The 26,300-nt window shown below is 37.4% G+C and overlaps 2 protein-coding genes across 3 annotated transcripts; both read left to right on the forward strand.

Moving 5' to 3' along the window:
- Window positions 1-13,985: 13,985 nt before the first annotated feature.
- Window positions 13,986-14,884, forward strand: LOC117241779. The gene is made up of 2 exons (XM_033507891.1): window positions 13,986-14,716; window positions 14,802-14,884. Exons 1-2 carry the CDS (start codon window positions 14,453-14,455, stop codon window positions 14,874-14,876), a joined length of 339 nt encoding a protein of 112 aa, XP_033363782.1. The 5' UTR covers window positions 13,986-14,452; the 3' UTR covers window positions 14,877-14,884.
- Window positions 14,885-20,179: 5,295 nt separating this feature from the next.
- LOC117241762 (D-altritol 5-dehydrogenase-like) lies at window positions 20,180-25,036 on the forward strand. Of its 2 annotated transcripts, none has more exons than XM_033507865.1 (5): window positions 20,180-20,392; window positions 22,859-23,116; window positions 23,866-24,103; window positions 24,453-24,631; window positions 24,763-25,036. In XM_033507865.1, exons 1-5 carry the CDS (start codon window positions 20,195-20,197, stop codon window positions 24,964-24,966), a joined length of 1,077 nt encoding a protein of 358 aa, XP_033363756.1. In that variant the 5' UTR covers window positions 20,180-20,194; the 3' UTR covers window positions 24,967-25,036. The 2 variants fall into 2 exon arrangements, with proteins under 2 accessions (XP_033363756.1, XP_033363757.1); XM_033507866.1 differs by lacking the exon at window positions 20,180-20,392 and adding an exon at window positions 20,996-21,014.
- Window positions 25,037-26,300: the final 1,264 nt, after the last annotated feature.

Below are 26,300 nucleotides of genomic sequence, written 5' to 3' on the forward strand. Positions count from 1 at the left end.
GAGTAAATATGTAGGCATTTCAGTGTTTGGGTGTGATACGTGCATTAAAGAAGAGCGATGAAAATATGGGAATGAGTGGGTGTTGGAAAATACGTAAATCACATTCTTTTCCAAGCTATGAAGCCGACGATAAATAAATAAATGAATATATATATGTATATATATAGAAAATTTGTAGATAACGTTACAAACTTTAAAAATAGTTGGATTTAATTGATTAATGTATAAATGAAACAATAGAAGGTAATGGTATCCAAATAGTTTCTCCAGTCATCATAAATTATTCCAAGCTCGAATTTGTACTACTGTGGTAAAACTAATTATGCGAATAACTGTTGTTTCGTGTTTCTAGATTCATGCTCTTTAAATTACTAACTATCACGGCTCCTACAATCTATGTACAGCGTGAATTTTTAAATTGCCAGAAAATAGAGCTGGCTGTTCGTTGCAGCTCCCTTTTCAAATCATCCTCCAATTTCTATTTTACGAAGTAGAACCTTGCGAAAGGCAGGAGAAGCGTACGTACGATACCATCGAAGGTACCGTACGCTGCAGGAATACGCTCCATATACCTCCGCAGAATTCTCCAAAAATATGTTTCGGGTGCTGCGAAACGTTGCGGAACGCAACGGCCATCGTGTTCCATTCACCTGCACCTTGCGAAGGGTCGACGTGACGCAACGTCGGTAAATATCGCTGGCGAATTTCAGCGTTTCGCCAACGATGAGCAATTTGCAGCGAAAAAATTCGGCCGGAAATAAGAGCAGGAAAGAGTAGCACGAGATGGAAATAAACAATAATCGGGTGCCGTTGTTTAACGGGGTGAGGGAGTGAAAAAGGATGAAAGAGACGGCGGGGAGAGAGGCGCGTCTGTCGGTGGAGTAAAGGGAGGATGGAAGCAGGGAACGAAGGGGAGGATAAAGGAAAACAAGAGGGAAAGAGAGAGTAAGAGGGAGACAGAGAAAGAGTGAGAGGCAGGAAAACGGGAGGAAGAGAGGGAAAGGGAGAGACTCTCTGCTCGATAAAGAGAAACGTCAACCCTGCGCATACGCATTGCGAATATCCGAGGTATCTTCAATGGGTCGGTTGCCCATTCGCATCCGCTGCAGGGGTAGAGCTCTTTCATTGAGCGGCTCCGTCGCTTCCGCTTTTCGTTCATGCGTCACCCTCTCTCTCTCTCTCTTTCGTTCTCTGTCTCTGTCTCTCTTTCTCTCTTTATCTTTCTCCATTTCTCTCCTATTCCTCTGCTCTCGTCGTCGATCTTCTCTCTTCGTTTCTCGATTCAACGAAGAAGTCGGATCTTCGAAGAAGAGCAACAGAGACGTGAGATTTCGTCGTCGTAGACGACGGACGTGTCACGTTAACTTTGCTAATCTGCATGCAACATCGGTTGCCTGTTAATTGAGAGTCTCGGGCAGATTGAGAGATTCGCAGCCTCTGGCAGGAACAGGAAGGGACTTTGTTGCTCGCGAGCTTGACGAAGGTTGGAGTTTGCATGAGCGAAGATCCGGAGATTTGGCTCGAGGTATACAGGGTGCGGTCGGATAACATGTACAAGCGGGCACGAGGTGATTCCTTGTGGAAAAATGGGAGGAAAATGTGCAGTGAAACTTTCTTATTTTAGGTTTAATTTTCGAGAAAACCGAGTTTGAAAATTTGTCAAGTACACTCGATCTTCGGTTCGACTGATGCAAATTCTTCGAGCCTCACACAGACTCTCGCCCAGAATTTTTCTGTCCCTTGCACATTCTGATCAGAATTCAGATGAATTCCACGGTCTTTAGAAGGTTCTGGCTTAATTCACACATTGATTTCTAGTTTTCGAAGTATATCGATCTAACTCACATATTGTACCCACACTGACCGAGAAAAGAAATTTAAGATTTCATAGCTGCGCATATGTATAAGCATTAGCAATTTTTATATTAGAAATTTTTTATCTCCTTGGTAATAATCATTTTTTCTAGGATGACGTTATATCTATTCATCGGCTCTCGTCAATTACAATTTCATTTTTTACAGTTATACGCTTTATCGTATTCTTTCGCCTTCTTTCTTAGTCCTTTGAACTCGGGGTATCTTTGGCCACATTGTTTAGTCTCGCAAGAGCTTTGTTTCTCGACCTTCCTTATCGTATTCACAACATTTTTGCACGAAACTTGATAGTTTCTTGTAATTTTCTTTTATCGCGATAACACGTATATTCAAGCGAATATACTCTTTTTTGTAGCATAGATTATCATCCATTACAATTCGTCAACTATACGCGATATTGCTGGCTTACATTTACATTTTCTTCTATCTTAATGATCTTTGTTTCCTGTCCTTAAATAGCCGCTTAGCTTCAATTCATACAGCTAATTAAATTTATATTTATCTATGCGCTTAATCTCGCACTTGCTTAATTAAATTTCCATTTATCTAACCACCACGTACCTAATAGCGACCACTTACGTCATAGAACATTTATTTACAGAACGCTTGTTTACCAGATTACTACACTTGCCACTTGCTTTTATCAAAAACATTGTAAAACAGTAGCCATTTGTATTAGCTCGTATAGTCTATGGCATGCACGGTAATAAAAAGAACGTTAAAACGACAAGTATTTTATATGTCGCGAAAACCGATTCCGGTCTCGTCATATTCTTTCCTTGGCGATGCTACGACGCCCGATAGAATACAGGACAGAAAATTGATCGTTGAAAGAGAAACGCTGGATAGGCAAGAAGAGAGACGAAGGGAGGAAGGCAGAGACAGAGGCTTGCTCGCGACCTCGACGTTTATTTCTCACCGTTGGGAATTTATCGTCGCCCTTTTATTTCTCTGCGAGTCTGCTGCGCTCTCGTGCCCCTAGCAACAACCCTGCCTGGTAATTACAAACTCGAGAAAGAACGATTCACGAGAGAAAGCTTTCCAACCACCACTACCACCACCGCCACCAGTCGTCGTCGTCGTCGCCGCCGCCGCCGCCCCTAAAACTGCCCCCCTTTTACTTCGTCCTTCTCGTCTACACGATCGTGTGCGAGTCCTCGTCGATATCGACTTAGCAACGTGAATTCCATTCACTGACCCTTCCGCCCTTGTCAACCCTTTTCCAGCCATCCTTCTTCCAACTGTTGAAACACACCGACACAGAGCGAGATAGGATTATTCCAGTTAAATAATTTATAGAGCGTGGATTTTTATGTCTTTGCGGAAAATTTGGGGAAAATAGAACGCGCATAACGTGCAAGCGTGTGCAAGATACCCTAAGCGCAGTCCGGCTTGTAATATCGTCGCTCTCAACCGCTCTATCTCCACAATAGCTTTTACACTGAGAAAATTAAGCTTGAAGTTTTTCTACAGTTTGCTTATCGTCCGAAGTTAGGAAGAATCGAATATTTGTCGCCTTTTGAGTAGAATTCTCGTTATATTATCGCGAATTCGTACTCTTTATACCATCGAGACGTACGTGGATTGGTGGAGGCATCGTGATCGATCCGGAGTTTTTCCTGATAATTGACGCTGTCGTATCGAACGATACACGGTGGAAATTCTAAAAGCACGTGGGAAGTTGTACTAAACAAGGAAACTGGTTAATTCGGGTAAACAGATTACGGGACCTTTTTACGCTTTGACAAGTATTTGTTATTTTGACTAGTATTGATGTAAGTAGCCACGGTATGAAATTATTTTGAGTAAAGACAAAAATAAGCAAAATAAATAAGTTAAATTACATCATTGCGGATAAAAATGTAACACGAAGTAGGAATTTTAAAATAAAACCAATCATTTTGACCGGTGTGGTAATTAATTATGTTTCTGGAAAATTGAGTTAGCACGATCACTTAAGACGGTAGATCCGATGATATTTAATAGATAAAACAATTTTTTACTTCTGTTCCATTTTTCCCTTATATTCGGAAATATTAATGTAGCCGATGGTTTAACCTTCCGAAGAATTCTAAGGAAAAATTATAAGAGAAAACCAGCCGCTTTGTAAGATACGTTCGATTCGCGAAGACGTAAATCGTTCGTCCTTCGAGGCGCGACTTTATCCGCGACTCGGCTGATTATCGACGGTCTCGTTTACGGCTGTTCACCCTCTTTGCGAGCCCGGCTTGACCGTAACCGAACGGTTATAAATAATTTCACCGCTATATTCAGGCTTTTACGAGCTGCGCCGGATATACAGCCTTAAGCGATCTCTTGTATTCGAGTTCTACGGATATCGTTCGAGGATCCAAAATTTTCTTGTCTCTGTATTTAATGCATTCCGCCGTACTACTCCTACTGTCGATATTATTAGGTTGTCCGAAAAGTGTCTTTCTTTTACAGACACGTCTTTTACAACGATGCATCTTTACATAAACATGAAACCTAATCTGTCAAACGTTGTGATTTTTATCGTGATTGAACAAAATGGATCGTACGTAATTCGATAAAATAATATAAAACGAAAAATGTTGCGCATCCATTATTTCCTTATAAAACGAAAGAAACTTTTCAAACGACCTAATATTTTGCACGCACAAGCTAAGTCTGCACCGATAAAGAAATTTTACGAGTCACGAGTTACACCTGTTTGGACTTATAGGATCCAACTATGGGGAACAGCAAGTAATTCCAACATAGAAATTCTTCAACGATTCCAATCAAAAACTCTAAGATCCTTCATAGATGTTACCAACGAAACAATACATCGCGACCTTAAGATACCCACAGTTAAAGAAGAAATATCCAAATTAAGTAACAGATATAACATAAGAGTTAACAACCACCAAAACCCACCAGTTACTCAATTACTTGACACGACGGTTCAGATCCGCAGGCTAAAAAGACATTACCCTCTAGATTTAAATATTAGATTCAGCTACAATCAAACGTACGATGATCACCTATTATACACGATATAGTACCACGCCAGAATAATTTTCTTATAATTCTCAATGAGAATCGATTGTAAAATTCTTTCAAATAAAAAAAAAGAAAAAAAAGACGAGTTACAAATTACTGGCGCTAATGGGTTCTTTTTCGTGACGGTAGTAGGTTCACGAACGAAATTTTGCAAAATTTTACGGCTGGTTATATTATCGGTGAAACTGTACAATTATAAAAAAGGAGCGTCTAATAGTGTTACTAGTTTGCAAATTATCGCGTGAGTTCGCCTATATATACATTCTACGCTTATCTTGTGAATTGTTTGAGAAACAAGATCGATAATATGAATCTCTGCGTGTGGTACACGTGTAATTTCGCAGAAATACAACGAGAAATAGAAGATCTTCTTGGAACTAGCTAACGGCGAGCAACGTTGCGAAATTTTATTTTCATGACTACGGTTCACGGAAGTGAAAATCTTGCTCTGGAACGATTAAACACCGTTTGAAACGCAGATATGACACGTACATACGTGGATGAAGTTATAAATCTTCTTCGATGACAATGCGTCCCTTACGTTTATGAAAGAGATACACGCGTTCGCATGGAAATCGCGCATTCGTTGGCAAAATCGGAAACTCAGTTGCGCGATTCGAGGAACGATCGTTTCCGAGAAGAGAATAGCCAGATACGAGAAATAAAGTAAAGTGAGGCTAGCGAAAAGCTAGCAATTTCTCGCGAAACTAATTTTTTTTAAATAGAAAATAATTTCTCAAAAATGTAATCCTCGCCCGGAATATAAATTTCCATAAAATTGGCAATTAGATAATAAAGTTTAAATAATAGAGAAAAAGGTTACAACGTAAGAAGATAAGTTACCAAGCAGTGTTTCGGCCCTTGGCTTCGCGAAATTGTCGAATTCGTGATATTTCGTTGCGATAATACGATAGAAAGATTTAGGTGAGCGGAAACGGAAGGTCAGCGAGGAATGAAAATTCAATTTGCTAAACACAAGACATTAAATTCGTTTATATTTAAAGGTTCAAGCATTTTGATAGCTGCGCTCGTTTCGACAAAGCTATTGACTCGATAAATACAAATTCTATGAATTTGAGAACTTCTCGTTCGTTCGTAAGAAACGATCGAACTTGGCAATTAACAAATTAAGCGCACGTACTACGCTTTTCGCCGTAAAACAAATATTTCATTTCAATTACTTGTCAGATTGTCTCCCTATTTAAATTCAACATTCGCGTTGGAAAAATCCTTGCTTCTGTTAATTCGATAAGTTCGCGAGGGCAGCGAATCAAGGACTCGAAATGTAGTAGCACTTGACCTATGACAATCAATCTCCAGAATTAACATTTTTCGATTTTTCAATGAACCACCGCTGTGCCAGGGGTGGCGCAAGGCTAACACGAACTAAAATTTCCGGGGCTGACCTACTTCGGAAGCGGTGACGTCGACTGGTCCATTCACCTCGCGTTTCTTTCAGAAACGACGCCGCCGTTGCTTGTTCCTCGCGAGAACTCGATAACGAGCTCTTTCTGGTCCGGCTTTCCCGCGGAATAATAGAAAATGACTTATAAAGATAAAAAGATTCGATGATAACAAATCGCTGTTATCCACGTACTATTTATAGTACGTATGTTATAAAATATGTCTAACAAAAGAAAAAGGCATTAATCGCGTTTCATAATTCAGAATAAAGACGTTGTTACCAGATTTTTATCGTTAAACGCCCTCGTCCCGATCGAATCTACCGTTTAAAATACAAGACGCAGAGAGAATGAGATAAAAGAAAAATGCGTTGTTCGTTGAAACGAATTATAGAATAGTTGGCACAAAGAATTCTAATCGTATTTTTACGAATTTTATCTAGTTCACTGCTGGATTCAACAAACATCCGCGACTAATGCCAACAATTTTTTAGACGAGAAGAACCAAATGTTTGTCGGGTCTTTTTTTAAACTCTATAAAACTCGTCTTTTAAACATCGATACTGTTACCGGGAACGCTCTCGTGTAAAGGAGAATCGATGGATTAGCGAAAATTCTGGGAACGCTCGTTTCCGTTGGACCATGAAAAAGCGATTCTCGCGTGTTTTATTCCTCCGGATAGGTAGCTTTGTTTATGGAAACGAAATACATACAGCGAAACGAGGAACGGAAGCGCGGATACTACAGTGACCTATTTCGAGAGCGAGCAATGTCGATGGGTTCATTCATGCCGGGGCTTCTTTTATAAGCGTCGAGCTTTGAAACGTTTCGCGTGACAGCGGATCTCGTGAAAGGACCTCGTACACGGATCGGAAAATCGAAGCTCCGACGTGCATAAATCGCATCCCTCTTTGTCCTCGTATCCTTCGTACGGGTCTCCGATAATATTGAAAGAAAGCCAGACAACAGAATGAAAAATAATAAAAATACGATGCATATAGACGACGATATCAGTTGCGATAGCTGGATATACTTTCGAAAGTCGTTCTCATCGATTGTTATTATCGATCTTCTCTAAAAATTACATTGACATTTTATCGATGGTTGCGATTACACCGCGGCTTTTTATTTTATTTGCACGGAACGCGCGTAATAGGAAAAAGTATGTTAAATATCGAAAAGCACAGTGCTTTGTACGATACTTGGTAAATAAAGGAATTTTTTAGCTTTTACGTACTGTCTTTTTAATTCTATTTTCGAAAGTACGAATCTGCATAAATACCCACGGTCTGGTTATAATTTATTGATTCTGTTTCATATTGTATCATTCGAATTAATCGAGATATGAATATGAAAATTTCAATTAAATTTAATCTGCTACGTTATTTATGTAACGTTATTCGGATTACATATTACTTGAAACGTTTATATCTCGTGTCGAGAAATAAGAATGTACAGACCATAGTAGCGCTGCGAATGAGAAATCGTTTACATCCCATAAAGTTCAAGTTACTTTAACCGCCCTGAGAGATGTAGATACGAATCCGGAAAACTGATCGTCACCGTGACAGTCGATATGTTCGAACGTCATTCTAAAAAGACGTAAACTTTCGGCCGTTAAATAAATAAAGGAAAAAAGGCATCGCGTTTTAAAAATCGTTCCTTGTTTCCTAACAGAACAGACTGCAGTCGAGTAGACCGATCGAATATTATTACTTGAAAATCACTAAACTCACATAACTGCTAAAACCTGACCCATGAATGAACCGTAGCAGATACATATACAAATTTATAGCAACTCGTACAGTAAACTACGATACAGATAAACTACCTTAGACAGATAAAGAATCAAGGTTTAACTTCGAGGAATAAACTACGATAAAAGTAGAACGCATCGAGCGAGCACATAGACGAAAAGATTGTAATTAATATTAGTCTCGATACGATAAACGAATACAATACGATACGATACGTATAACGAGTACTTCGATCATCGATAATTGAACGAGAACCGAGCATCCCTCGTAAGTCGTGTTAATCGACGATTCTCTCTCGGTTCGCGAAACAATCCTCATTTCGGTTAATTCGATTTCGCGGGAATCGCTTTGTTAGACAAACGGCCCGCAACAACAAGCGACCCGCTTTTTTCTGACCGGGGACCGCTACAATACAGGGGATACGGAAATTCTATGGCGACCTAGTTCGCGAATAGTGACGTCGGCGAGACCATTCAACCAGCCAGTTCAGCCGGGAACACCGTGCCGCCACCGCCACCGCCGCCGAAGCCGCCGCCGCCGCCGCCGCCGCTGCTTCCACCGCTGCCGACGGCACAGAACTGGGTCATCCTCGTATAATGCATCCCTTTCAGCATCCTTGGATGCCGTAAAAATAGAGTCTCGCCTCTAAGAGCGATCGCCCCGATAAAATGCCCGCGTCTTCCTTCTCAGACTCGTCGCTGGATCACGCGTTCAGACCAGCCTCGCTATCGTCGAACGATAGTACGAATCTTACTTCGACTTGTGATTTCATTTCGGTTAATTTCCCACCTACTCGTGTCCATGGAATTATTCGAACGCTCGCAGAAACTCTCTGGACGAATATATTACGTTTGTTATTCGGGACAGTTTGAAATTTCGTTAGGATTGTTACGGTAGTTGAGTATATCGTTATTATGTTGGTAAAGTTTGGAACTGGTGTGAAAGCGTGTAATAGTAATTATTTAGAAATTATGTTGGGTAAAAAGTATGGTTATATAAGATATTTTAAAGAAACTGTTACGTGATATTTCGTTGTATCATATTGGAACATTACGCTACGTTATGACAATTAGTAGCGATACGAGGTAGAAAACATCGCAATGGTAAGGTGGATCCAAACGCGATGAAAATTATGTGAAACTGTGTTACTAATCTTTAAGCTCCGCTATGATGAACGATCGTTAAAAAATAGAATAGGGAAATAGAGAATGGGCAGAAATTTGTTTGGCTTGTTAAATATTAGAAGGACCGTTTTGGTTTAGATATTTTATATTTTTTCCTATATTGTATGTATCCTGTGTATTTTGCACCTTAAAATTTCCCATAAGCGCAACATGCTAATATTATACAAATTTTACATCTAATAGTATATTCGATTTTATATGAAGAGAAGCAAGGGCTCGGATAGATTAGCAATTTAATAATATATATCCTTTAAATGATTTTGTAAAATGAAAACAACAAGGTTAAGATACGAATGCACGAAGAATTTGGACAAGAACAAAACAATTTATTTGTAAATTTAAAAATTCACATTCTGACCCGTGAACGCGATAATAGCGCGCCAGCGTCAGTTATTTTCCCAAGAATCGGTGGCTAAGCAACATCCAGTCATTACGAAAGTAGACTTTCGAGTTTCGTCATCAGCAAGCCTCGATAATTATATCGAATGGAAAGAAAATTAACTAATCGACAACTCGTAAAATTGTATCTGCTTATTTATAAAACTGTATTACGAAATTTCGTACATCCACCGCGACGAAATATTTTGTCCGTAATATACGTAAAATCATACTAATAACAATCGCTGTGGACCTTTTTTCACATCACCGATGGAAATGTTTGAACAGATGAAAATATCCGTTTTTTTAATATCGCCGAGATCTTTCAAAATTAATAACTTTTAAAAATATTTCAAAATGAAGTAGACCTCCGGCTATATTTTTTTTTTTACAGCCACGTAATTGATGGAAATTATAAAATTGCGAAAACATCCGTTTTTATTTCACGGAAACCTTTTAAAATTAATAACGTTTTAAAACCGAGTAAAAATCTCGTCGGTATACACGTGTTAGAACTATACAAATATATACGTACGTACAGATACGAAGAATATACGAGAAAAATATGATAAATTTTTTAATTAAACATCGGCGAGATTTAAAGAAAATTGAAAAGCAACGCGTTTCATAGAATCGATATTTTAGTGAATTTCCTTTATTTCGTGTATCGGTAGCTTTGCCTTTTCAAAGAAATCCGTACGAATTTCTTCAAGCGCTTGTCGAAGGTTCTCGATTTTTGATATTGCGAAACAAACGATAAAGAAAATATTAAATTTCAAATTCTACTATTCGATAACTTGACAATACAATTATCTAAGTATTCGACTTATCAGCCACTTTTTTCTCTCGATTAAAATAGCAACGCTCGAAATAACGAGGCACTTTTCTCGAACATCGTTTAAAAAATTACTATCTCATACGTTCAACGAGTCGAGCATGCCTTTCACACGTTGTCACCGAGGCGAGACAACGACTCGCGAAGAATTCGAGCGGCTCGTACGTCCGCGAGTTTTATTCAAGGCAGTTGTACGACGATGCTGATGCGACGCGACGCGTAAGAGAAGCGGTTCGTCCTTAGAGAATCTTCCCGAGAAAACCGGAAACGCGTGGCCTCTTTTCTTTCCTGCGGAAAAGGGGAAAAGGACCAGGATTACGAGAATAGAAACACAAACATTCGTCGCTTTCTCTTTCCAGGAAACACCTCTACAATTTTCAGATTCTTCAAGCTACACATTGTTCGACCGATTCTGAACATTTTTAACGACAGATATGTAGCGGATTACTGAAAATTCTCAACGTGAGAATTGATTGTAATTTCAACAAATAAATAAAAAAAAAAAAAAAAAAAAAAGATATGTAGCGGCACATGAGCTAAAGAACAATGTGAATCATGTTGTTGTTTTGCCTCGGAGTATCAAGATCGTTAGGACGTACTTAGTGTAACAATAAATAAACTCCGGGCAAAACAATGTCGCCGCTACGTGCAACCGTCAAACAAAAACGAATTTACATTTTTCAGTACTCCCCGACCAGTGTAAATAAACGAACACGACCGTAAGGTTCTTCAATTTTCTTAGTCTCAGTCTCGAACGGTCTTTAGCGAATCAGTTAGTCCCGAGCGTCTTAGCGAACATTATTTTAACGACCCGTAGCGAGCAATCTACGATTGACTTTGTATTTATTATTTTTAAAATATATTTGACGGTTTCAACATCGAGTTATCTCGTCATTTAAACCTCATTGAAAAGGAAACACCCAGCAGACCTCACAAAGGACAGAACTTAACAAACACGAAGATGGTATCCCACTGGAGGTAACCACATGTTAATCTAACAGCTAAAAAATTCTACCAAATGTCCAAACTGGACAAATTGTGAATGTGATCAATAAAATTAAAAAAAAAAACAATTTTAATCTCACGACAATCGGCCTCTACAGATATACTGAACGTTACACTTGCTACGATTGGAAGAAGATTTTTGCCAAGAATTAAGATGTTAAGTTTAAGGCAAATATCATTCCTGGTTTGCGAAAGAAATCGATCGATTAAGAAGTCTTCGTTTCTCCACAAGACGTTAGACGATAGCTGGAACGTTCAATTGCATTCGTTCTATTCATAGAATATAGTACGGCATCACAATCATCTATTCCTGCTTTCGACTAATTTCTTCGCCGATGAAAAGTCGAGTAAGACCGTAAGAATAAATTTCGTTACTCTCAATCTCAAGCCATGAACTAGGTTACTTCTCAATTAGAAGCTTTCTATAAGTATGCTACTTAAATATTAATAAACGCCAATCGATTCGTGTAATTCGAATAAAACACCGATCAGACGGTAACGAATTAATGAAAAGAAGAATAAACTGGGGCGAATTTGATCAAAGATCGGACATGCTTGTAAAAATAAACAATTCCCTAAATACTAACTTATCACGTTGAAAGCCGACGCATTCCAGAAGCGAGCCAAAAATGTTTCGAAAAATAGGTTTCATCAAAACGGAGAGACAAGTCCAATTATAACGTATCGATATATGGAAAGAACGTGATGAACAATCGTTGAAATCCCATGTACGGTTTGCTCGTGGGAGAACACGTAGGTGGCGGACAAAGGAAGCTGTTTCGAATTCTTCCACGAAAGAAGAGTCGAACGTCGTGCTATCCGGAAATGCAGCCGACACCTGCTCCCTTTCTCGGAGGATTAATTCGCAGCTAAACCGCCTACGCCTTCCTGCCTCGTCCTCTGCTTCTTTCACGCTTCTTCCGCTTGGCCAACATCTGTTCCCTGTCGATTCTTCTACTATTCGCTATAAAAGCCGTTGTGTTGTTCCGTGTCGGACAACGGTGACGATGATTGCAAGCGTCTAATCGAGTCGTTGACGTCTGCATTAACCCCGATGAAACTGCTGATCCCTGGCGATCATGACAACACACGACTAAGAAAACGGTTACATAAGTCACTTACCGCGAACTTGAAACACACTTACGCCACACGAGTACTTAGTACTTTTCCATTTCAGGTTACAAATCACGTGCATCTCGCACGATATGAGTGTTTTCTTCTTAGTTTCTTCCGATTTTTCTCGCTCCAGACAGAATAGAAGGTGAGGTGTTTAAATGATTTAACAAGTTCATAAGTAATTTTCTTTGTCTTTTCTTTTTTACAGATACGATAAGATAATTAAGTTATAATTGTGAGATACGGAAGTCTTTGGTCGGAAAATTTTCATCCTATCCTTTGTGCTCGAAGCGGAGTAGAAGGTGGAGTGTTTAAATGATTTAGCAAGTTCATCGGCGATTTTCTTCGTTTCTTTCTTTTTTTACAAACGGGATAAAATAACTAAGTTCTATTTAGTATCTGATATGGATATGGATATTTAGTATCTGATTATCTTCGTCGATAATATCTTGTTGTTTCATCAAACAAAGACCTTCCCTCGTCAAAACAAAGTGAAGAATAAAGTGCCTGAATAATTAATTCAATTTTGTTTGATTTTCTTTTTTAGCTTCTTAAGGAGATGGTAAAACAAATAAGTTAGAAAACATTTAAGTTACAAACGTTGTCTCTGCTTGCCACCATGTTCTTTGGTCAAGAAAGAATGGAAGCTAAAATCTATTAGACTGATCAGAATATTCTATTATTTCCTGTTTTGAGGAGATGATAGAGTAACATTAAAAAATAGAGCGTTGAGTGTTTAGAGAATTCATTATGTTGATTGCAATATCTTATCGTTCTTTTCCTTGTAAGAAAATGATACAACAATAATAAAAGAAGCGCTTTAACGATTAATACATAATTCATCATTGACCTTAAAACTAAAATACGTGCGCTGTACGTGCGAGGATACCAATTTGGAAGACACATCATATAATCGATCAATTAAAATTGCTGATCACGGATATAGTTCTAACGAAACGACGAAGCCATTTGAGTAGATTTTTTCAATTACTTATGAGTAATACGCAGTCATTAAATGGTAATATCGCAATTTGAATTCAATGATGCACGAAATGTAAAATTCATCTGGCGTTTATTATGCAGAAACATTACCTTCCTTTCTTTGTTCCATGATCGAAGCTTGTTTAATTAATTTTGTTGATTAATCTCAAACTGATAAAATAGGAACTAGTTACTCTCTGCATCGTATGGATAGCTATAACGGTTGTCTACCTAACACATCATAAACGTACGATAAACTTGCTCCATCTTTTTATATCAACCATGTAATCTATGATTCGATAATAAATTGACGCAGTTTACTGAAATGTTTGATATGTCAGCATCGACTAACGACAGCTCGCGTTAAGTTACTTAATTTTGAGGCGCTCTCTTTTAATTTGCATTTGAGATAAAAAATAGAAAAACATCGGAAATAGAAAATACAAATTAAAATTAGACGCTTTAAAACTAAGCAACCTAATTCAACTATGATCGTTAAATAGTATCCATCTAACGTAATATCGTTATTTTTAACTGAAGAGAAGATAATAAATCGTTGCCTATTATTTATCTAACGTTATAGTTATCTATGATTCCGTAATACCAATCGAGGGTTAGCAGGCTCGTTAAAAGCTTAACGCTAACTGAGCTAAAACTTTCTCCGTAATTAAATAATATTAACCGAGCCCCGAATATCAAAGAAACTGGCGTAGAAAGAGCGCAGCGTGTTTCGTACGGCGTTCAGAATTTTTTTTCAGTGTCGCGCAACGCGTATGCAGAAAATTCATTCATAGTCGGTAGAATGGCTCGGGATGAACGAGCGTCCTTCGATTCACGAGAAATTTCGGGTCAACGGGACGGAGCTGGGATAGCTGGCTGCACCGGGAACCGGAAATGAGGTCGGGAATGACGTCATCGCGTTCAGTGCCGTTCATTCAACCCCCGGGAATAAACTGGGTCACCGGGTCAACTTACCCCCTTCCCCCTCGATCGAGATCTCGTAGAAATGATACTCTAGCCGAGGAAACTCACGCGCATGGAACTCTTCACCAGGCATCGATTCACCGGATCCTTCACGAGCATCCGTTCACCAAGGAGATATACTCTCCGTTCATGGTGAATTTAACTGGTCAGAAATCGTCGACAGAAATCGTACAGGTATCTCGTTGATTTCCTTTGTCATCTTGTTGTTGGTTCGGATATGTTTTAGTAGAGGAATTTTTTTTTTTTTTTTTGTTAATAGAACGAGGCGAAGATGAATCTTCGGGTTTATTTCTGGCGAATCGAAACCTTTGCGGTTGGCATATCTTTCTGGTGACATTTCCAGTCGAAATAATAAATATTTACAGCGCGTATGCCGTAATGACGCTATCCAACTTGAACGCTTTTACTGCCATGTGAGTTTTCTATGTACCGTGCGGAAATATCCTAGAAAATATGGACTTTCCAAAACGTTTAGTAAAATTAACGCATTCTTCTTAATAACGAAGGTAGGTGCACTTAGTAAAACACGTGTACATATACCTGTTGGGTAGAAATATTTTCTATTACGAAAACTCATCTGTAGTCGAAATATTGGCTCAAGTTAGTTCTCGGGAAAACCGCGGAGTCGATATATCGATTCAGGGGTACCGAGAAAGCTGGCGACAAATTTTAAAATGTCGTTGGTACGGCGAAATTCCGCTTTAAATTACTTGGAAGACAAATCTTAAATGCTACATCAATCGACCACAAAATCGTTAATCGTTAATTGATAGGAGAGGAAGAGTCGTCTCGTTTACTTTTCACCATGTATTTTACTTTATTTATTTCGGAGTGTTCTGATAGAAATTTTTGTCGAGAGAGTAAGAAGACGTCTGGAGAGATTTATCTCCATCGAGTTTAATTGCGTGACGATGATTTTTCAGCTTTTTTTTTTCGTTAAGTTTAATCGAGCTAAGTTACACAGAAAGCTACGGACCCTCGACGAGCTGAAATTGAGCAGATTTAGTTTGAAGATTTTGATTTAAAAAGGGAAAAGAGCTTTATTTCCGTTGGGTATATTTCTTTTTATCGTTTACGATGTTCCTCGATGGCTTACTTAATAGCGAGTACTATAATTATTAATTATAACTATTACTTACGTAATAGCGAGTAGTATAATTAATATGTGCCATGGGAGGCTTTCGCAAGATAACTGTAAGCCTGAAATAGAACTAGGGCTTGGTAGTTTTCATAATTGTACAATATAAGAGTCGTCCTAGGGTTGGTGATTCTTTGCAAGATAAAGATCACAAGTTTATTGGATAATACAGACGTACTGTGTTTGGATGTGTACGCAATTTTGCTCGTTTTACAAAGATGTTTGCGAAAGATAGAATTTTTTAGTAGGATTGAAATAATGGACCAGTTTTTGAAATTTATTCTTGGCGAATTATTGGGTTGTAACATAAATTCGCCCTGTTTTATATTTGTTACGACACATTTTTCGCTATAATATTACGTCGAAGGTTTTCCTTTTTTATTTTCGGATTTTATGCCATATCGGTTGACACGGTTACTAATAACGAGTGAACGAGTGACGTTATATTATTTTGTCAATTATTTCTTCGTATTTAATAAATTTTAGTAGATGGGAAATTTTTTAAGAGCAGATACTCGTTTCTCCCGAAGTTACGAAACTCTTTTAACAGAACGTGAACGCGGCTGGAGTAAAAAGATCTTCTAAAAGGTACCGGGTGTTAAATAGGTTCCAGTTCGTTAAGAGTTGGCAATTTTTCATCGAGTTTCGGAATACACAGACGCGAATAACGTGAACGTGTAACCTTAATAAATTTCCGTCTATTTATTATATTCGTCTTGCAAACTTCCTTATTAACTTACTATAATTAACTTATTCCCACCGACTGAAACATATTCCTGTTTAATTAAGCATTAACGGAGCACCGTACACGTTTAATTACACCGCTTTTAATTATAATCTCGAAAGAGTTCTCCAACCTCTCTATCAACGAACGAAATCATCTGAAAACTCGTATATTTATTCCAGTTTGTTTTCTCCAAAAAGCCGACTTACTTTTATTAATCTCCTCTGATAAGCAAAGCCACAGTAATAGGCCTACTTATCAGCTTATTTTAATGTTCACTGTGGCACTGGCGATTCTTTCCCTGTTTTAAACGTAGATAGGAAAAATATCTGGAATTTATTGTTCCATCGTAGATTTTAAAGTATGCCTCTGTGATAAGACGAAGTAGGATTAGAAATCATAGTAACGAAATGATCTGATTTTGTGGATTTCAATTTAGTCGCATATTTCAAATCTTGAAAACATCGTTATCTTAGTTTCATGATCAATGAAATGATTTAGCGAAATATAATGAACTTTATACAACGATGAAAGGTGGAACGTAGGACGAAAGCAGAACGCTATTTTATGAAACGCAGCAATGAACTGATTTACAGTTGTTTGTTACTAATTACACTGTAACTTATTAATTGCACTATAATTTTCAACCGATCTGAAACGCAGTTTATGATGATTCTTTTATTCGAGTGTCCAAAACTGTAGGCTATTAGGGTAAAAATAATATTTTTGCCATCTTGTTGAAAAAGTCGTTGGAAATGTAATTTAGAAACGCAGAAAAAGTATGTAGCGCAGTCGGAGCTGTCGTATAATCGTCTGGAAGGATCTCACTTTCAAAATTTGAACCTTCCTCAACAGATTTTCATTGTAATGTGATGGCTTTTGTCCACGGGAATCGCTTCACAATCAAAGATTTACAACTGTCATGCTGTAAAATAAACGAAATCTTCCTTTCACTGTCGTAGCCAGAACATGTGACAAAAATTCGTAAATAGTTTGACACTCTTTTGCGACGTTTCTTTCTTCCATTTAAATATCTTGAATTTAAACATTTAAGGATTAAAAAACTGAAATTTTTCAACTCGTAATAATTCAAATGATTCGATCTAACGGGTTTAACGCATTAATCAACGTTTTACAATTTACCGCGTCTTATGAAAGGAATTCTCTAGAAGGACATAACGAATGATAAATGGAATTCGCAATAGATCTCGAACACCGATACGCGTAATCGAGATTAATGAGATGTGTCGTTGAGATTTATTGTGTAATTGCAATCGAACAGATATAAATATCCGGTTGTAATAATAACCGTGATAAAACAGCAATAAGTAAAATTCACATGCAGTGAAATCACCGAGTACGAGCGATCTAAAACGAAGCTTAAGAAAGTATGCATACCTTAGAAGTTTCACAAAATTAAAAATGAAACGGCGAGTATAATAATAAATCTTGGAAGCTCTATAAAAGTTCTCAACTTTCACACTAAATTTTCACGATAAATACTGCTCGCTATGACATCGCAATATTGAAAATCTTTAAATATTGCTCGTCTTAATAATAATATCTCTGGCTTCCACAAAACTTAGTCAACTTATCAGCTACTTTTGAAACTCTTTTATCTTCAAACAAAACAGATTATCTTCGTTCTTAATTATATGTTATAATTCTCTCGTTTAATCATAAAACTACATCAAAATCAAAAAATCAACAAATATACTTATCGTATCTTTCTCTTGTATCTCCCATGTCTTGGTGTATCAGATACACAAGTTGGAAGAGAAAAATTTTGCTACATCTTCGTGTCACAGGTTTGCAACTTGTTAGCCGGAAACCTACGTTCGAGTCAGGCTGAGTCGTTTCGAGGCTTTGTTTGTTAATGAAGCCGATTGTTCGATAAAATTTACACCATGAATCGCGAGGGTACCTGCTGAACCATTCATTCTACCAAATGGTTCAGGTGTCGACCGCAGGTACACGAGCGGAGTCCACAAATCACCAGCATACAAAATCGAACACAAGGATTCCTCTCCTGGGACAGGCGCTCTACAGGGCATTGTCGATCTTAAGAATGGAAACTTTTCGAGGACACGTGGAGTTGTCCTCGAAAAATTTACGAGCCCTAGCCAAGAGATTCACAAATTTCACAGAGCGATTGATACGCGTGACGAATATCCCGTGGCTTTTCGACTGTTCGTAATTTTATTCACAGTCCTACCTCGACTCGAAGCTTTGTTGAACTTTTTCCTTTGCATGAATAATCGTGAACGAAAGACGACACGAGCGGCACAAAAGAATACTGCAAACTACCTGGACATTTTTAAGAATATGCCAATGCTAAAACGATTAGGAATACGTTAGAATCCATAGCGTAGTTTCGATACTTTTATACAAATGAACGGAAAGTTGGTACGTTGAAAATTGTTAGCGTTACAATTGATTTTTTCAACCGATTTGATTTTTCTAGTATTTGGTCGGTTTCTTTCGATCCAATTCAAAAAGGTGAATTTTTATCGGAGTTGGAGTTTGAAGTAAATCGTTCTTTGATCCAAATTGAAATGCGACAAGAATTTATGAAATAAAAAATGGATAATTAAATCGATATAAAATACGGCATTCCAATTTTTTGATCGTTATTTTGCTAATCGATAAAATTAAGATGAGAGAAATGGATCAGTGAAATAGTTAGTATCCTTGGAAATGTGAACCATACTGATTTTAAATATTCCGTAGCATTCTGTTGTGGAAATAAGATGAAGGATGTGTTTCGCCATGCGAGAAAATTGGAGCACTAGTGAAACACGTCATGGTTTAGATGTAAACACCGTTTTACCAGATGCTGGAAATAGTGTCTGTATACTTATCAAGATTTATCGTTTCTTTCATGAATATTACCTCGATCCTTTAATAGGAAAACTTTCCGTGTTACGCGAAACGTTCTGAAGTTTCACTGCTATTGTAACGAGACGCGACTGTCGCGATTATATCGATGAAATTTGAAATCTGCATAATCTGGCAATCTATATAAAAATTACAAGATATTTCCGACAAACATATATTTAGTAAAAAAACAACTATACTAAAAATAACTATAACCATCTTAAATATGTAACGAGTGTTAAAAATGATTCACTATTTCAATACTTTTGTGATCACTATGAAATATATACTCGCATCAAATATCACGTAACTTCTATACGTACAAGTTTGCCAATAAAATTTCAAAATGTTTTCTGTAACACGCGTAATATATCCATAAAAGATTTGTACAGATGTTGGAATACTTTTCGTGAGCTATCGTACTACCTCTGTATTAATTTTCAAATTCGTTTCGATTTTTGCCGACATAACGACGATCCCGGTCTCGTTACAGCGGCAAAGAAATTCCAAAATGTCTCGTACAATGCACGTAATATATTCATAAAGGATTTTTACAAGGGTTTAAACACTTTCAACGGCTATTGTATACCGAAGAAAGTCATAATACCAGTTGATAAACACGTTACGCGAATCAATCTCTCATGAATATCATTTTATTCATAAATAAAACAACCGAACCGGACCACCAAACGATATCTGTTTCACCTTGGACACGTCCTTTTAATTCCATTTCCAATCGACTTATGCATGCGTCGCCGAACATTTTAAATCTGATTCCTTAATTTTCCATTCGGTGTGATCGTCTCGACGACTGCCGCGTTACATACTTACACATGCGACAGCATTTGGCGATTAAATATCGGCGCACGGCACCAACATATAAACATAAATATGTCGCAAGACGTATATATAAATGTTGGATAGAGATATCGTGACGCTTTATAGTACGATACGCGACAGCACGAGTGAGATCATGGAATTCCTTAGTTTCGACGTGAAGAACCGAACCCTTGCGTTGCGAAGGGCGGAAATACCGACGCCAGGGCCGAACGAAGTTCGAATCAGGGTCGCTTATTCCGGGATTTGCGGCACCGACCTTCATATATTGGAAGTACGTCGTCATCATTATGCTTTCTCTATCTCTCCATTGTCACAAGTCTGAAAACGCTTATGCAAATTTTATGTTATTCATTCATTTATTATTTTTTACTACGTAGCGTTTCCTTCACGAGTTTCGACAAACTTTCTGCTTTTACGATATATTACAGCTGAACTATCGTTCACCTGAACGAAGCTTTATCGTTATTCTTATTTATTTAATTTAAAGTCGCATCGACTACAACTACGATCATTGGCGACTATTTTTATAAACGCTGATTTACCAAATTCTGTTCAATATCTTAATTTCTTTACAGAGGTTGATAATCTTTCTGTTGGAACGAGATCACCGGGGAGGATATCGTTAAGATTATCGTCGACATTATGTTTCTCTCCTTCAGTTGTTCTATATAGAACGCTCTATGATTACGTGGGTGATCGATAGCCTGACACTGCGGATGTCACATTTAACAGGACTGTTTTCCAGTATGTACATACGTGTCAGTTGAGTATGCCCCGATCCTATCTTGGTTATCGCGGTTCGTTCTTTACGGTTCAACTCTTGGCTTGTCTACAAATCATTAAAGTTAGAGATTAATTTATGCAGCGAGTTTATGTTACCGTAATTTTATATGATACGTTGCGATTCTCTCTGTAAATGCTTCGATACGTTTTACGATGTCCGATGGTTCTTCTGTGGAAACAAAGTTTCACTTACCACTGCTTCGTTATTACGATTAACTTCTTCTGGCTCGATTTGTTCATCTGAACGCGAGCTTCTGTTATGCGAACAAAACGTAATTGCAGGGATGATTGGCGAGCCTCTATTTTATGAACTGCAATTATATAAACTGTTTGTCTGCCGACGAGTACAGATAAATCGAGTTCTATTGTACTTACTTTAAACTCTTTGATTCTCGCTTAAAATCTGCATCTCTCGCAAACGACGATATGTAAAGTGTAAATGTTTAACAACCTCTTTATACGAGTTTATATCGTTATATACGAAGTCTTATATAAGTCTCAGTTAAGGTCTTATTTACTGCTTCATTTCGTGCATTCTGTGCGTTCCTGCATCTTCAAATTTCCCCTAAGCGCATAAAAATCAGCAGTCTAATTACGTATCACGTTTCGTTGTACGACCTCACGTGTACACGGGCTTATTGGAAAAGTCATCTATTATATAAGGACTTATTTGATACAGTATACGGAAAAATGATTTATTATGTAAGGACATATTACGTCGGAGCACGTGAAATGTCATTTTTTGTTGAGCAGAGTGTCGACTGTATTATTCTATCAGGATTCTGATTAATTCAACTTTCAATCGAGTTACATTTAATGCATTAAAATTTCTTTCATCGGAATACCTTTGTTTTATTTAACGCTAAAACCACCGAGTTGGTTAGTTGAAACGATCGCTATTAGATGTTTTATGTTTGCACTTACCACGAAATGCAAGTGTTCTTGTCGATATTAACAATTTACTTTTATCGAAGCAGAAACGTGATTGCAAATACTTGTTTCTTTCTATCGTATTGCTTTAATTCTATTTGACCGGGTATAACGTATTTAAACACACAGACGATCCACTTTTAAGAAAAAGCGAATAAGAAATTGCTTTCACAGACGCTAATCGGATATGGACGCGAGGTATACTGTCGTTACATGACAATAGTAATCTGTTTCTTCGCATATTTGACAAAAGAACGTTCTTTTTTTTTTCGTTTTTTTCTTTTTCTTTACTTCGTAAAGCAGACTTCGCTACGAGTCTCGTGCGCGGTTGCATTCCATGGTCGTGCCACGAGAATGTCGCATAATTTCTTAACACGTACAAGTATTTCAAGAGATAGAGGCTATGGCCGAGTGATATAACGCTCGCTTTTGACAAATATTCGCCAAACACGATAGCAACTGTACACTATGCACTTTATCGATCACACGCGTTGCCGTGCATTTAATCTCATTATACTGATTGGAATATTATCACGAGCATGGCAATAATTCTCGTTCTTTTTCAGGCGATCTCTCGTGATATGTCAATTTACAGTACAAAACGGTTAACAGAGAAAGTAGCCTAAAGAAATTTCCTGCGTTTATTTCTTTAAATTCTAATAAAATGCAAATAAAAAATTTGTACTTTTATAAGCAGTATTATCGTTGATATTTCCTTTTTGTTGGAAGCTTTGTAAAAAGCATAATAACTTTAATATCGATATATGCTGCCATATATTTCCATAATTTAAACAATTCGATCTTCGAGGAATAAAGAAAAGAAAAGGGGAAAATATGTTTAAACTGTTTCCATTATCAAGTGGCTGTAATTAAGCAACCGATGAACATATTTTGATATTTGATTCATCAACCATATATCCACGTTCTCTTGCTCTAAACAGTCAACTGCTATAACTTTATAATCTTATAATATTTTTGCATTAATTTTAAGGTGTAATAATAAAATAAAAATTCTATCTTTCAGGGATCATTTCCGTGCAAGAAGGAAGGCTTCCTGACTCTTGGCCATGAATTCTCGGGGACTGTCGACGCGGTTGGTTCCTTGGTAAAAAGCTTTAAAGTCGGCCAGAAGGTGGCTGTCGACCCTAACAGGGGTTGTAATACTTGCAACCATTGTCACGATGGCTCTTATCAGCACTGTCAAACTGGTGGCATAAACAGCACGATAGGAATCTTCAAAGACGGTGGATTCTCCACGCACGCTATCGTACCAGAAACCCAGGTCCGTTTACGTTTTCATTAAGCCCTCTACGGGTTTAAACAAATCCTTTGGAAAATCGTTAGACCATATTGCATATAAAAAATAATGAAACTTTGTCCTCTATTTTTCTCGCATGACTTCCACCTATGAGAGAAACGAAGGCTACTAATAAAATTGGGATTTTCCTAGCTTTTTTTAGCTTTGCTATACTTGGTCGTTTTAACGTACGACGTTTTACAATTTCACACGGTGAAAGAAACGAAAAATCGTACGAGAAGAAGCTCGTGAAATTCTAGATGGCAAAAAGATGTCCGATTATAGTTAAATCTTTTTTAACTTTCGTTATGAATTTTCTGAACAACCCAATAAATATACAGGATGGTTGGTAACTAGTGGTACAAGCGGCAAGGGGGTGATTCTACGCTAAAAAAGAAGTCGAAAATATAGAATAAAATTTTTTTTTTATTTTTTTTCAATTTTTCCATCGAGACAACGATCTACAGTGAGATCCGTTATAACGAGACGTGATAAAGTGCACGCGTACCGAGCGAAAATTCAAAGTCGATTTTCTCGAAAACAAAGCCTCGAACGAAAAATTTGTATTCTATATTTTCGACTTCTTTTTTCGCGTAGAATCACCCCCTTTCCGCTTGTTACCAACCACCCTGTATAAATGTATAGAAAGAAGCGTAAAAGGAATTATAAAGTTGCACGAATTTCGAATTATTGTTATTCCTTATCGTTGTTGTTCATTTTTTAACTTTTTTCAGGTTCACGTAATACCCGATAGCATCGACTTGCAGCAAGCTGCCCTTCTCGAACCTCTCTCGTGTTTGGCCCATGGATGGAAGAGACTTAACGGTGTTAGCGTTGGTAGTAACGTGCTCGTAATTGGCGCCGGAATCATTGGCCTTTTGTGGGCCTGCATGTTGCACTTACACGGTCTTAGGAAATCCGTGACGGTCAGCGAGCCTCAAGAGAAACGGCGGAAAATGTTGAACAAGCTCGGTAACAGCAATATAATTTCTTAGTTTCTAGTTACAAAATTATCTTCAATCTTAATCAATAGATAAATAGCACCATCGATTGATCATTGATTTCAAATTTCATTGATATAATAGATTAATTTATACTGACGTTAACTAATGTATTACTAACGTTATAATAACTTAATGATTTTACCAATATAACAGTCAAATTTCGCTAGAATGAAATTCCAAAATGTTTTTATGACATATGCACAGTTTTACATATATATATAGAAATAGTTTCGTGAGATTTTGAATAACTAAATGCGTAACAAAAATTATGCTGTAAGAGACGGTTTGATTTTATTATTTATATTTATATTTGCCAGATCTTGATTTCGAAGCAAAGAGCCCGGAACAATTAAAGGAAACATACGACGTGGTGGTGGACTGTAGCGGTTCGGCTGCAGCTGTGCAAGCAGCGATTCCATTATTAGGATCAGGTGGCCGCTTATGCATATTCGGAGTCGCTAATCCCAACGCGAAATTCAGTATCGAGCCATACCAGGTAAGTTAATCACAACCGTGTATCATTGTGCTTCCATGCTCCTGACTCATTATTTTTCCACTAATTGTTTATTCATACAACGTCACGAACACGTAAGAATAAGTAATTAATTTTAATTTACTTCTCAACAGATCTACCTAAAGGAGCTGACAGTTTTAGGTGTAAACATAAACCCTTTCTCGTTCCCTAAAGGGTTGGGCTTGTTGCGTGCAATGGCCGATAGATATCTTAATTACGATAATTTAGGTATTAAAGTATTCTCGTTGTCGCAGTATCGCGAAGCTTTAGACAGTTTGAAGAAAGGCGAGATCAGCAAAGCAGTGTTCAAATTGTAAGCTTGAAAAATAATTGAAAGGTTCGTATGATTATGAAATCAATAAAATGGAGTCCTATTTTTTAACAGTGTTTAAACGCGTTTCATTATTCTTTGCCCTGGAATATAAATATGAAAGGATAAGTATTGATATAAAGGAACATGATTTCCACGCAATTCTCATTTATTAAAATTCATATTAGTCTAGAAGTAAATATAAAATTGCAAACTCGTAAAAAGGTCATAAAAAATCTTACTTATTTTGAGATTCTAAGTAGCTCTGTGATATGTGGAGAGTAAAAGGTAAAATAAGGAATATCTGTTTATAGAGATTCTCTTAGATGCCTAATTAGCTAAATCCATTAAATCTTGTTTCTTTAGTGATAGACTGAAATAATCAAAATTGATTTTCTCAATGAAGCTGCTTTGCGACATTCTTTATTATTTCCCCTTACTCTTCGTGTCACGCCCCCGGATGTCTGAATTGCCAATAATTCGCCCCGACATCGATAAAAATCCTCGTTTCTTGCAAACGCAAATGCTTCTGCCAATCTTCGCTTCTTCGTATATAAATTTCGTCAAATATTCTCTCGTCCCATACATTTATACAGAGCAAAAGTGCGCTATGTACTATAACTTTAATAACGAAGATCTGACTGCGGTTCAAAGTAGAAAAACCTCGTAAATTTTTCGAGCCTTAACGGTTGGCGGAAGCGGAAGCGAGGAAGACCAACACCAACGTTTTCGGGGCGACCGCAGTTCCGAGGGACGTTATAAATACTTTAAGTTAGTCCAAAAAAGACGAGAAACGATCCCTGTTATGAGTATGCAGTCTTTATGAGTTTGTTAACACAATAAGAAATATCTTAGTAGCGATCATTATAAATAATTTCATCTACAATATACAATCGTTGAACTAGATCTAGAACAAATTTTTACATGCTTTGTATCACGATTAAGGTATTAACATTATAATAATTCTTTTTCTATTGCCAAACATTGTGTAACAAGGCAGCTATAGAGTATTATTATTGTTCGAGGTCTTCTAAATAGCGCGTTAACAAGAGTTCAACACACTCGAGACTAAGAACCTATGAGACCAGTCAGTTAATGTCGTGTTAGAACAGCATACTTTAAAGAATGTGTTTAATTTTAAGATCGAATGAAGGATGAATAATCCACAACCACAGCTATTAACATGTCAGAGTGAAAGAAAGTGAATCAAAGAAGTGAAGATCTTATAGTGTGAACAAAATTGATTGCATATATATCTGGCAGACAAAAGAGTATAGGTCAAATTTTTGCCAACATAATGCTAATATTTTCTACATTGCTGTCTTTTGCTTAGGATTCTAA

This window comes from Bombus vosnesenskii, unplaced genomic scaffold, assembly GCF_011952255.1.
Source record: "Bombus vosnesenskii isolate JDL3184/JDL3185 unplaced genomic scaffold, Bvos_JDL3184-5_v1.1 scf7180000016261, whole genome shotgun sequence".
Taxonomy (NCBI): Eukaryota; Metazoa; Arthropoda; class Insecta; order Hymenoptera; family Apidae; genus Bombus; species Bombus vosnesenskii.

Bases quoted from the DNA above. Each gene is read 5' to 3' on its own strand.
- LOC117241779 (XM_033507891.1), top strand. From the start codon at position 14,453: ATGAGGTCGGGAATGACGTCATCGCGTTCAGTGCCGTTCATTCAACCC. The intron at 14,717-14,801 runs GTATCTCGTTGA...TTTTGTTAATAG, and splicing joins CGTCGACAGAAATCGTACAG to AACGAGGCGAAGATGAATCT.
- LOC117241762 (XM_033507865.1), top strand. From the start codon at position 20,195: ATGTTGGATAGAGATATCGTGACGCTTTATAGTACGATACGCGACAGC. The intron at 20,393-22,858 runs GTACGTCGTCAT...TCTATCTTTCAG, and splicing joins CCGACCTTCATATATTGGAA to GGATCATTTCCGTGCAAGAA. The intron at 24,104-24,452 runs GTAACAGCAATA...TATATTTGCCAG, and splicing joins GAAAATGTTGAACAAGCTCG to ATCTTGATTTCGAAGCAAAG.